Genomic DNA, 11,672 nt, shown 5'->3' with positions numbered 1-11,672 from the left:
TTCCACCCGTCTGCTTAGCTTCTGATTGGAGTCCAGAGCAAATGAATCATACCCACAACACAGCATCATACCCACAAGGACAGAATACCCTATATGATGCAATGTTTGAAAGCTGAATTTGAGCCAGACTGAACAGGCTGGACTCTTTTCTGACACAAAGAACACTTTCAGAACGAAGACGAATACTTACCACGGTGGAGAGGACAAACAGAGGGGTGTACTGGCTGTAGGCTGCTGCTAGTTTGCAGGCCTCAGCAGCTGATAGTAAGCGATGACTGAACTTCAGGAGAAGGCTCTAGTGAAATAGAAAAAAAAAAACAAAAACAAAAAACAACCCAAGGGGGAAAACCTCATCTTAAAGGCTTTCCTTTCAAAGAAAAGAAAACACGAATACCAAACCAAGTCTTACCAGGTCCATGTCGGCTTTGGTTTTAAAACGTACATAATCCTTCTCATTCATAGAAACGAAGATGTCTGCAATAATACCCAAGGAAGTAGCAACTCCCTGAAAAAGAAATGGAAAATTATCATAGTGTTTCTCCCCCTGTATTTTGAATTTTACTGCTCACAACAAAGTAGGTTCTGGGTGGAAGATCCCTGGGAAAAAAAAAAACCAAACCAAAACCAAACCTAACAAACAAGATCAAAAGAGAAGCACTGCTAAGAAATTCAGAGCTGTCATCTTGATAGAGTTTTCTTCATTTCAGCTTGTAGAAACTGTAGCCTGGTGGTTACTGGAAACTCTTGGAAACATTTTTAATGAGCTTGGTGAACTTTTTATTTGGTCTTTGTTCTCTATCTGGTCATAGTCCGCAGATCTTTCAGATCCATTAGTGGCAGGTATCCCTATTACCACTAGCTCTAGGTTTTGCCTTAAATAGCATTGTGTTTCCCTTAGTATTGCATTTTCCTAAGGTGTTTAATCTTGTGATGTCACCAAAAGCTGCATTAAGCCCTTGGCTAATCATGTCTGGAATAAAAACAACTCTTTTACCACTGTTTTTCAGAAAAGACCACAGAAATAAAAAATTATGTTTAAGAACTTGTCAGCTGACCTTAGTCTTTCTAAAAAATCCAGGGTGAAGATGTCTAGAGAGATGGTAGAAGTAAATAATGCTCATCACACATAGCCTAAGAAATAAAGCGTCTTTTTTAACACACATCCCTAGCTTACTGTACTGTTTAAGAAAACCCAAATAAACAGAGTTGGAGGAAAGGCAAAGTTCTTGGTGTTGATATAATCAGGGGGGTTTTGTTAGTAATTTGTAATTGGTTCTACAGGACCCATTAAAAAATAAGGTATGAACATGTAACATATAGATTTATGAACTTGCTGATTCTCTTTCTCTCTGTCTGGAAGATTTGATCTGTACATGGTAGCTGAGGGTCTGCTTAGCTAAATAGTTAAGAATGCCTTAATCATTAAGTGTATGCTTTTGGCAAAATTCCCTACACATCTTTGCTCCCTTAAAAAAGTTCTGAGGTTGAGGTTAAGCTTTAAGGTATGGCAGAGGAGAAGCGATGAGGTCTGGTTTTGTGGAATATCTTATGCTGGGGTACAATTACGAAACTTCTTCAAGCATCACCCTAGGACTTGTTAGGCTTAGGTTCACATTCCTGCTTAGCTACGGATGCAAGGTGTGACTGTTTCATAGACAGTGGGAAGATTAGCATGGCCAAGCCTCAAAAAGGTGCTCAAGACAGGTATGGTAGCTGTTGCAAGGTGTCTATATACTGCAGTGTTGGGAAACAGCCATCATCCACATGAGATAGTGTAGTACAGCTCAGCAAGCAGACATGCTTGGTTACCAGGAAAAAAAAATTAACCTTAGTCTTAATAAATAAGTAAATGAATAAAAACTATGGCTGCATTCTGGGCTTAGTCTGTCCTTGCCAGAGGCACCTGTGTCACCCTCGGTGATGGTTCTCTTCAGATGATTCTGCTTAAGGAAAACTATTACTTTTACTACCCTGCAGGAAAAAAGGTGTCTGTAAATCTGTGTATGCATGCGGAAACAATGTGTAATACAAACTTCAGACAGAGTATTTGTCTTGCATATTAAATTTGTCTGAGGTGCCTAATTGAGACATTATTGCTAAAGGACTTTTCTGAAGTGAACAAAAGCTAATCTGGAATGATTATTAGATTGACAAGGATATCCAGAGTGAAAAGGAAATAGTACCTTTTTATCTGGTTGAGGAAGTTTGAAATATCCCACAACTGAAGCCCAAATCAACTCTGCTGCCTCGTACCACATCCCTGAAATCAATCAGAAACATAGTCACTAAGGAGATGATTACCACTACAGATGCCTTTCAATATTTATTTTTTACATCTCCTGGAGCCAGGAGCCCTCAAAATGGTGTAAAAGCATACCACATTTTTTGCTTTGGTGACACTGAACATTTATCACAGTATCACAGTATCACAGTATGTTAGAGATTGGAAGGGACCTCAAAAGATCATCTAGTCCAATCCCCCTGCCGGAGCAGGAACACCTAGATAAGGTTACACAGGAACGTGTCCAGGCGGGTTTTGAATGTCTCCAAAGAAGGAGATTCCACAACCTCCCTGGGCAGCCTGTTCCAGTGTTCTGTCACCCTCACTGAGAAGAAGTTTCTTCTCAGGTTTAAGTGGAACCTCTTGTGCTCCAATTTGTACCCATTACCCCTTGTCCTTTCATTGTTTGCCACTGAGAAGAGCCTGGCTCCATCCTCGTGACACTCCCCCTTTAATATTTATATACACTAATAAGGTCACCCCTCAATCTCCTCTTCTCCAAACTATAGAGACCCAGCTCCCTCAGTCTTTCCTCATAAGGGAGATGCTCCACTCCCTTAATCATCTTAGTTGCCCTGCGCTGGACTCTCTCCAGCAGGTCCCTGTCCTTCTTAAACTGAGGGGCCCAGAACTGGACACAGTATTCCAGATGAGGTCTCACCAGGGCAGAGTAGAGGGGAAGGAGGACCTCTCTCGACCTACTAACCACCCCCCTTCTAATACAACCCAGGATGCCATTGGCCTTCTTGGCCACAAGGGCACAGTGTCGGCTCATGGTCACCCTGTCGTCCACCAGGACCCCCAGGTCCCTCTCCCCTACACTGCTCTCTAACAGGTCGTTCCCCAGCCTATACTGGAACCTGGGGTTGTTCCTGCCCAGATGCAGGACTCTACACTTTCCCTTGTTATATTTCATCAAGTTATTCCCCGCCCAGCTCTCCAGCCTGTCCAGGTCCCTCTGGATGGCAGCACAGCCTTCTGGCGTGTCGGCCACCCCTCCCAGCTTAGTGTCATCAGCAAACTTGCTGATAGTACACTCAATTCCCTCATCTAAATCGTTGATGAATATATTAAATAATACTGGTCCCAGTACCGACCCTTGAGGCACTCCACTAGATACAGGCCTCCAACTAGACTCCGCCCCATAGACTACAACTCTCTGGCTTCTCTCCTTCAGCCAGTTCACAGTCCACCTCACTACCCGATCATCCAGACCACACTTCCTCAATTTAGCCGCAAGGATGCTGTGGGAGACCGTGTCAAACGCTTTGCTGAAGTCGAGGTAGACCACATCCACCGCTCTACCATCATCCATCCACCGTGTTATTTCCTCATAAAAGGCTACGAGATTGGTCAAGCACGACTTCCCCTTGGTGAAGCCATGTTGACTGCCCCTCATAACCCTCTTATCCTTGATATGCCTTAAGATGGCACCAAGGATAAGGTGTTCCATCACTTTCCCAGGAACGGAGGTGAGGCTAACCGGTCTATAGTTACCCGGGTCCTCCTTCTTGCCCTTTTTGAAGACATGAGTGACATTTGCTTTCCTCCAGTCCTCAGGCACCTCTCCCGTTTCCCAAGACTTGGTAAAGATGATGGAGAGCGGTCTAGCAATGACCTCAGCCAGTTCCCTCAGCACCCGCGGGTGCATCCCATCTGGACCCATGGATTTATGGATATCCAGATTGCTCAACTGGTCTTTAACCCATTCCTCATCGACTAAGGCAGACCGCTCCGTTGACCTATCTTCATCCGAGGTCTCAGCGGTACAGGGCTCTTCAGGACTGCCTCCAGCAGAGTAGACAGAGACAAAGAAGTCATTCAGTAACTCTGCCATCTCTGTATCTTCTGTCACCAGGGCACCCGTCCCGTTCATCAGCGGGCCTACATTGCCTCTGGTGTTAGTTTTACCTGCCATGTATTTGAAAAAGCTCTTTCTGCTGTCCTTGACCCCTCTCGCCAGCTTTAATTCCAAGGAGGCCTTAGCCATCCTAGCAGCTTTCCTACATCCTCTAGCAGCAGCCTTATATTCTTCCCAAGTGGCCAGCCCTTCTTTCCATGACCTGTAAACTCTCCTCTTCCACTTGAGCATACCGAGCAATTCCCTATTTAGCCACGCAGGTCTCCTGACCCTCTTCCTTGACTTCCTACGTGTCGGGATGCTCCGATCTTGAGCTCGGAAAAAGCAGTCCTTGAACGTCAACCAACTATCTTGGGCCCCTTTCCCTTCAAGCAGCCTAGCCCACTGGATTTCCCCTAGCAATCGCTTGAAGAGGCCAAAGTTTGCCCTGCTAAAGTCCAGGGTTGCGATTCTACTTGCTATTCTACTGACCCTACCACACAAGATCCTGAATTCTACCATCTCGTGGTCGCTGCAACCAAGGCAGCCCTCAACCTTCACTCCTTCAACCAGACCCTCCTTGTTAGTGAGGATGAGATCCAGCAGCGCACCTCTCCTGGTTGGCTCATCCACCATTTGCATGAGGAAGTTATCATCCATACACTGGAGGAACCTCCTGGACTGCGGCTGGGTTGCCGAGTAGTCCTTCCAGCAAACATCAGGGAAGTTAAAATCCCCCACGACGACCACGGCCTGTGACCGTGAGGCCGCTGTCAGCTGCCTGTAGAAGGCCTCGTCAACTTCCTCACCCTGATCCGGTGGCCTGTAACAGACCCCCACAACAGTATCGCCCCTGCCAGCCTGCCCCTTAATTCTCACCCACAGACTCTCGACTCGCTCATCATCTGTCCCCGGACAGAACTCAACGCACTGTAGCTGCTCTCGCACATAAAGAGCAACCCCACCACCCCGCCTGGCTGGCCTGTCTTTCCTGAAAAGGACATAGCCCTCCATGACTATATTCCAGTCATGTGAGCTGTCCCACCACGTCTCTGTAATTGCCACCAGATCACAATCTCCCGACTTAACACAGGTTTCTAGCTCCTCCTGCTTATTTCCCATGCTGCGCGCATTGGCGTACAGACATTTCAGGGAGCGAGCCGAGCACACCGATTTCACCCTAGGATTACAGGAGGCCTCCCAGTCTTCATCAATTCCGGAGCGCTGTCCCACTGAGGCAAGCCGAGCTACAACCCCATCCCCCTTCAAATCTAGTTTAAAGCTCTCCAAATGAGCCCCGCTAATTCGTGCCCCAGCATCCTTTTACCTCTGTGCGATAAACCTTTCCCACATGCCAATGTCCAGGCCGGTGCCCTATAAAACCAGCCGTTATCAAAGAATCCAAAGCCCTGCCTGGAGCACCAGCCTCGAAGCCAATCGTTTATGGACTGCATTTTCCCATTCAGTCCCACATCATCAACAGAAGATGGAAGGAGCGAAGAGAAGATCACCTGAGCCCCAGAGTCTTTCTATTTATCAGTAGCCTTTAGCTTTTGGCTGTGCATAAACACACATTTTATGCTCATAAAAGGCTTCAACTCAACAGTCATGGCAGATGAAAGCTCGACTACCAAGCCAGATAAGCTGAAAACTAGGAATTTTCTTGTCTTGAGAGAAGAAATTGCTGTGATGTACTTGTGATAAACTATTGCATGCCTTTGGGAAGGAAGAGTGACTTTAGGACTGCAAATTAAAAAAAAAAAAAAAAAAAAGGGAGGAAAGCCTTAAGCAGGTGTTTATAGAAAAAAGCCTTACCAAGCTTTTGCAAAATATGGCCTCTGATTTGTAAGCAGACTGACTGCACTTGAATCCTATCACTTTCCTTAGCATATCACCAGGTACCTGCAGAAAGAGTGGGAAAACTCAGTAGAGAATTAAAAATGTTGCTGCAATTTCAAGTCTCTGAGGCTAACCTAACTCCCAGCAAATTGCCAGGATTTTGCCCAATGAATTGAGCTGGTTTGAGCCAGGACTTACATTCAGGAATATAAGTTGAGAGCTCTATGGGTATGTAGCTTGAGTGACAGCTATATACAGAATAAAAACAACCTAAAAAGTGAAAGTTACCTCTCTTCTGTAAAGTAACAAAAAGTCCTTCTATATAAAACCAGCAGAGTTTCACTAAAAACAGTCAAAAGGATTAATATGGGATATCTTTGTGGTCACCAATATATACAGCTCAGCAAAATACTTCTAATCATTGACAAAACATATTGGGTTTTTTTAGATATCAGTACCTCATTAATATTAAAGCAAATGTTTTCATGTTAACAAGTGTGGTTAGTTACACAAAGTCTTTTGTTATCAAATCTATACTGGATTTTAGAATAGAATATGAACTAAAATTACTAAGCTTTCCTAAGTATTGTGAAAATTGCACTGCAACTCCAACCACAAAGTTGTGCTGAGTCTCAACAACACATCTTCAGTGTTAAATAGAAAGTGTTACAATTGAATATTATGGGAATAGTCTTTAAAAAAAAGCAAAGTCCTAAGAAATACTGCAAAAGTATTTTGTATAGCCAGTTCTATTGTAACAATGATAGCTGGCATTTTGCTTAAAATACTCTTACATGAAGGTCCTTCTTGTATGAGAATCTCAGTACCACATGAAAAGCAAATCAACAAAGCCCAGAACGGGCTTCTTAAATTTTCCAAGTTTAATGGCTGTAGAGGAACCTGAATTTATTTATTAAATAACCCCTGCAGGAAAAGAAAATGGAGAACAGATATCAAACCCTAAAATATATTGTCTCAAAACCAAAACTAAATCATAATTATGGATATGTTTCTGTATCTGTCAGAATAAATTCTTCCCTTTAGAAATACTACACATCCCTCCAGATCTGAGACAAAACACATGACCAGCAGTGCAGTAATCTGATATAAAGGAGGGGAAAGAGAGTAATTTTAGCATTATCATGCATTAAGAAATAGTCCCATTTTTACAGTTTTGCATGTCTACTCACCAATTGAAGTGCTGTAAGAAGCAGGACTTACTCTCTTTTTCTTAGCCCCCAAAGATACTAAATAATTGCACCACAGTCTGCTACAGGTCTGGAATGAAGTATTCATTTAATTCATAGGATCAGTGTGAATTTGGAGGATATGCATTACTCCAACAATCTGGACTTTTTTGAGCTGAGGGAGTTGTCTTAGTTTTCTAGAACAATCAATTCCTTGAAACTGTTTCACATTTTAAATTTCTCTGGGCAGAGAAAGCAATCAATCCAGAATATTTTGTTTAACATCTTCGTCGCTGACATGGACAGTAGGATTAAATACACCCTCAGCAAGTTTGCCGATGACACCAAGCTGTATAGTTAGGTTGATACACTGGAGGGAAAGAATGACATCCAGAGGGACCTAGACACACTTGTGAGGTGGGCTGATGCCAACCTCATGAAGTTTAACAATGACAAGTGCAAGGTCCTACATCTGGGTCGGAGCAATCCCAGGCACAGCTACAGGTTGGGCAGAGAAGAGATTCAGAGCAGCCCTGCAGAGAAGGACTTGGGGGTGCTGCTCAATGAGAAAATGAGCATGAGCCGGCAGTGCTTGCAGCCCAGAAAGCCAACCGTATCCTGGTCTGCATCAAAAGGAGCGTGACCAGCAGGTCGAAGGAGGTGATCCTGCCCCTTTATTCTGCTCTCATGAGACCTCACTTGGAGTATTGTGTACAGTTCTGGTGTCCTTAACATAAAAAGGACATGGAACTGTCGGGACAAGTCCAGAGGAGGGCCACAAGAATGATCAGGGGACTGGAGCACCTCCCATATGAAGATAGGCTGAGAAAGTTGGGACTGTTCAGCCTGGAGAAGAGAAGGCTGCGTGAAGACCTCACAGCAGCCTTCCAGTATCTGAAGGGGGCCTGTAGGGATGCTGGGGAGGGCCTCTTCATTAGGGACTGCGGTGATAGGACAAAGGGTAATGGGTTAAGACTTAAACAGGGGAAGTTTAGATTGGATATAAGGAGGAAATTCTTTCCTGTTAGGGTGGTGAGGCACTGGAATGGGTTGCCCAGGGAGGTTGTGAATGTTCCATCCCTGGCAGTGTTCAAGGCCAGGTTGGACGAGGCCTTGGATGATATGGTTTAGAGCGAGGTGTCCCTGCCCATGGCAGGGGGGTGGAACTTGATAATCTTAAGGTCCTTTCCAACCCTAACTATTCTATGATTCTATATTCAAGGATGAATTATGGATATTTCAAAACAAAGTTGCAGTTTCCATATTTTAGCAAAGAAGGGTGAAGAAAAGATGGACGTGATATAAAGAGTTGTTACTGAGGCCAGATTGGCTGTATTTGAAGCTCATGTGACTGCTGAAATTAGTATCAAAATCCCATCAAAACAGCAACTATAAAATTGGAAAAGAATTATATATGTACCTGTTGCTCCATTATCATTAATAAGGCTGCTTAGGATATATTCAGCTTTTAAAAGTTTTCCTGATAGAAGATAGAAAGAGAAGATAGAAAATTAATATTAAAATGTACCATGTGGCATGAAGTGAACAAAAATATTCATCAGTGAAAGCTTCTGCAGATTGTACTCTTCTTCAGTACAATTTCCACACTCAGACTAAATTTTTTTGATTAATTCTGCCCCATGCTCAGGAATAGCTGACATGGCCAATTTCACATATACATATAAAGCAGAAAAGATTGTTGAGGCAACTGCTTCTAGCCAGACACTTGCTTCAGAAAAGCTGTGTGATAATTAACACAGGAGAAGCTGTGTGATAATTAACCTGGTAGATCCCAGTATCATCTGCAAACAGATTTCTTGCCGTCAACAATCTTAAATGTATATGCACTACATTCTAAGTATGTGATTGCACAGCCTGGAGAAAACAAGGCTCAGAGGAGAACTCACAGCAGTTTTCCAATACCTAAAGAGGCCAGCAAGAAATCTGGAGAGTGGCTTTTGACAAGGGCATGCAGGGACAGGACAAAGGGAAAGGGCTTTAAACTAACAGAGTTTAGGAAAAATTAGGAAAGAATTCTTCCCTTTGAGGATGGTGAGTCCCTGGCACAGGTTACCCAGAGAAGCTGTGGCTGCCCCATCTCTGGCAGTGTTCAAGGCCAGGTTGGACAGTACTTGGAGCAACCTAGTCCCCAGGGACACCCAGCTTCCAGGGGGTGGAACTGGATGAGTTTTAAGGTTCCTTCCAATCCAAACCATTCTATAATTCTATGATATTTGGAGTTTGCCAGGACAGGAAACTCTTCAGATGCACTTCAAAGCCAGCTGACCTGACATCCCATCACACAAAGCATAGCCTCAAGCTATGCTGCCTCCCTGTGACCCTCTACCTAGCTTTGAAGAACTATCTTAAGCACCAAATATATAGCCTTAACATGTCGTAAGGTCTAATTTGATCAGCCTGAATCATGTAGAACCTTGGGTTTTGTTAGATCTGGCTGAAGTCAATAACGCTGCTCCAGGCAGTGTAAATATTGGCTGAACTAGCCCATCAACTGGTGTGTGTCAGTATCCGGACCCCATGGCAACAGGAGCATAAGAAGTCCACAGGCACAAATAAAAATGGCTATGAAGAGAATTTACAGTTCTGTTTTCTGCAAATAAAATACTCCTCCACGGAGTTTTTCAGAGCAGGACTGCCTGGCTTTGTTTTCTTCTCCCCAGTGGGACAGTGGGAGGATGCATTAAAAACCCTTCAGGTGCTGCCAACATTATAGGAACGATGGAATTTAATTTTTTTCTTAAATCAGTTTATCCTTGAGGGGTTGTAAGCTGCATTGTTTGCATAGTCAAGTGGTCCCACTGAAGAAAAAAAAAGCAGCTGGGACAGTGCAGAGAAAATGCCAGGATTCTAATTTACTTTTTAAAGGCCCTTGGTCAGAAGTATAGCAATTCAGATATCCCTGTTTGAAACCAGCAGGGAAGATTTGTTAAGGAACAAAAGCTCCAATTAGTATTTTCCACACCCTTTCACAATTTTCTCTCCTGCTTTTGGCTCTGAAACCCTTTATACTAGCCCCTTTGTGCTAGTGAGAGGAGCTGGGAGAGCTCAAGGAAGCTGGGAGTGGGCTGTGTGTTTGAAAAGATGGCACTGGGGGTGTAAGCATGTCACCCCTAGCACAGGACAAAGTGTCTTCAAAGTCAAATAGTTCCTGATTGAGCTTGAGCTGAAAGAAGAGAGAGGTACCTGTGTTGACAGAGAGGCGAGCCTGGCGGATGAGCACCTGAGGACTGATTGGTGCAGTGGGCTGCAGTGGGGTGCAGTGAGGTGCAACCCACTGTGCAGACCCTTGGCAATTTGAAGAAGTTGGCTGGAGGCATCAATCCAGTACAGGAACCAGTCAATCAGGAACACAATAGCAGTGGCTGTCATGCAGTCCTTGACCATGATGGAGGCCTTCAAATGAACCTGAAAAGAACACCAGTGGCAGGGGGCAGCCTTGGAGAAACTCACCTTGCAGAGGCTCAGTGAACTGTCTACAGAAAAAAGAAACAGACTGGTTTGGGTTGGAAGGGACCTTAAAGCTAACCCAGTTCCAAGCCCCTGCCACAGGCAGAGACACCTTTCGCTAGAGCAGGTTGCTCCCAGACCCATCCAACCTGGCCTTAAACATTGCCAGGGATGGGGCAGCCACAGCTTCTCTGGGCACCCTCTGCCAGGGCCTCACCACCCTCACAGGGAAGAACTTCCTTTATCTAGCCTGAACTTTAAGTTTGAAATTCCTGATCATATTTCCATTTTTAAGACAGGAAGGTTGCAGCTGTTTATTTTATTTGAGCTGTGGTATCATTCCTGATTATTTTTTCTGTTTCTAATTGTTGTTTAGTGTTTGGAATCACATCATTTGGTGCTCTGTTAATTAATTTAAATGATGCCCAACAGATCACAGAAGTAATAGCAACTAGTTTAAAAGGGGGACATGAGTCTGGAAAGACTGGAAAATAGTCCCTATGGCCATTATCCTAGATGAAGCTCAACCCATGCACTCCTTTGTACACCACAAACAAGCAAAGGCTAGGAGCTTGATGTTTTTCCCTTGCAGGTCATCTTTAATGACTATCAAGTCTGTATGAACTGGCTTGGATTCATACAGCTGTTGATCAGTGACACTGACATGAAGAATCAGCCACAGCTCCTGGGATATCATGTTATTAAGAGAACAGGAGGCCAGCAAAGACAGCAATGAGGAAGCACACAGCCTCATCATGGTTGCAGAAGTCCACATGAACCTGGGGACACCTACCAAAAAACAAGCCCTTCTCATGGTGGGCAGCGGTTGGTTCTCCTGCCCCATGAAGAAAGGAGGTGCTCCACATGCTGACACCCAGGCGATGCCCTTTTTGCTCTGAGAAGCCATGGCTGCCCCATCCCTGGCAGTGTTCAAGGCCAGTTTGGATGGTGCTTGGAGCAACCTGGTCTAGTGGGAGGTGTCCTTGTCTGTGGCAGGGGTTTGGAACTGGATGAGCTTTAAGGTCCCTTCCAACCGAAACCATTTTATGATACTATC

At 44.4% G+C, this 11,672-nt stretch overlaps 2 protein-coding genes across 2 annotated transcripts in view; both read right to left on the bottom strand.

The window, feature by feature from the left end:
• LARP7 (La ribonucleoprotein 7, transcriptional regulator) overlaps positions 1–11,672 on the bottom strand; it is a 104,210-nt gene that overhangs the window by 70,067 nt on the left and 22,471 nt on the right. The window lies entirely within an intron of this gene.
• ALPK1 (alpha kinase 1) overlaps positions 1–11,672 on the bottom strand; it is a 33,976-nt gene that overhangs the window by 6,479 nt on the left and 15,825 nt on the right. The window contains 7 exon segments of the mRNA XM_061343894.1: positions 191–295; positions 410–505; positions 2,184–2,260; positions 5,937–6,023; positions 8,568–8,627; positions 10,352–10,439; positions 10,442–10,573. Coding sequence (XP_061199878.1) covers positions 191–295; positions 410–505; positions 2,184–2,260; positions 5,937–6,023; positions 8,568–8,627; positions 10,352–10,439; positions 10,442–10,573 — 645 coding nt within the window.

This window comes from Neopsephotus bourkii, unplaced genomic scaffold (genome assembly GCF_033783945.1).
Source record: "Neopsephotus bourkii isolate Nb327-2 ecotype Australia unplaced genomic scaffold, CSIRO-AGI_Nbou_v1 NB_1827, whole genome shotgun sequence".
In the NCBI taxonomy this organism is placed as follows: domain Eukaryota; kingdom Metazoa; phylum Chordata; class Aves; order Psittaciformes; family Psittacidae; genus Neopsephotus; species Neopsephotus bourkii.
The sequence above is the reverse complement of the archived record's forward strand: the minus strand, read 5'-3'. Positions and strand labels throughout refer to the sequence as shown.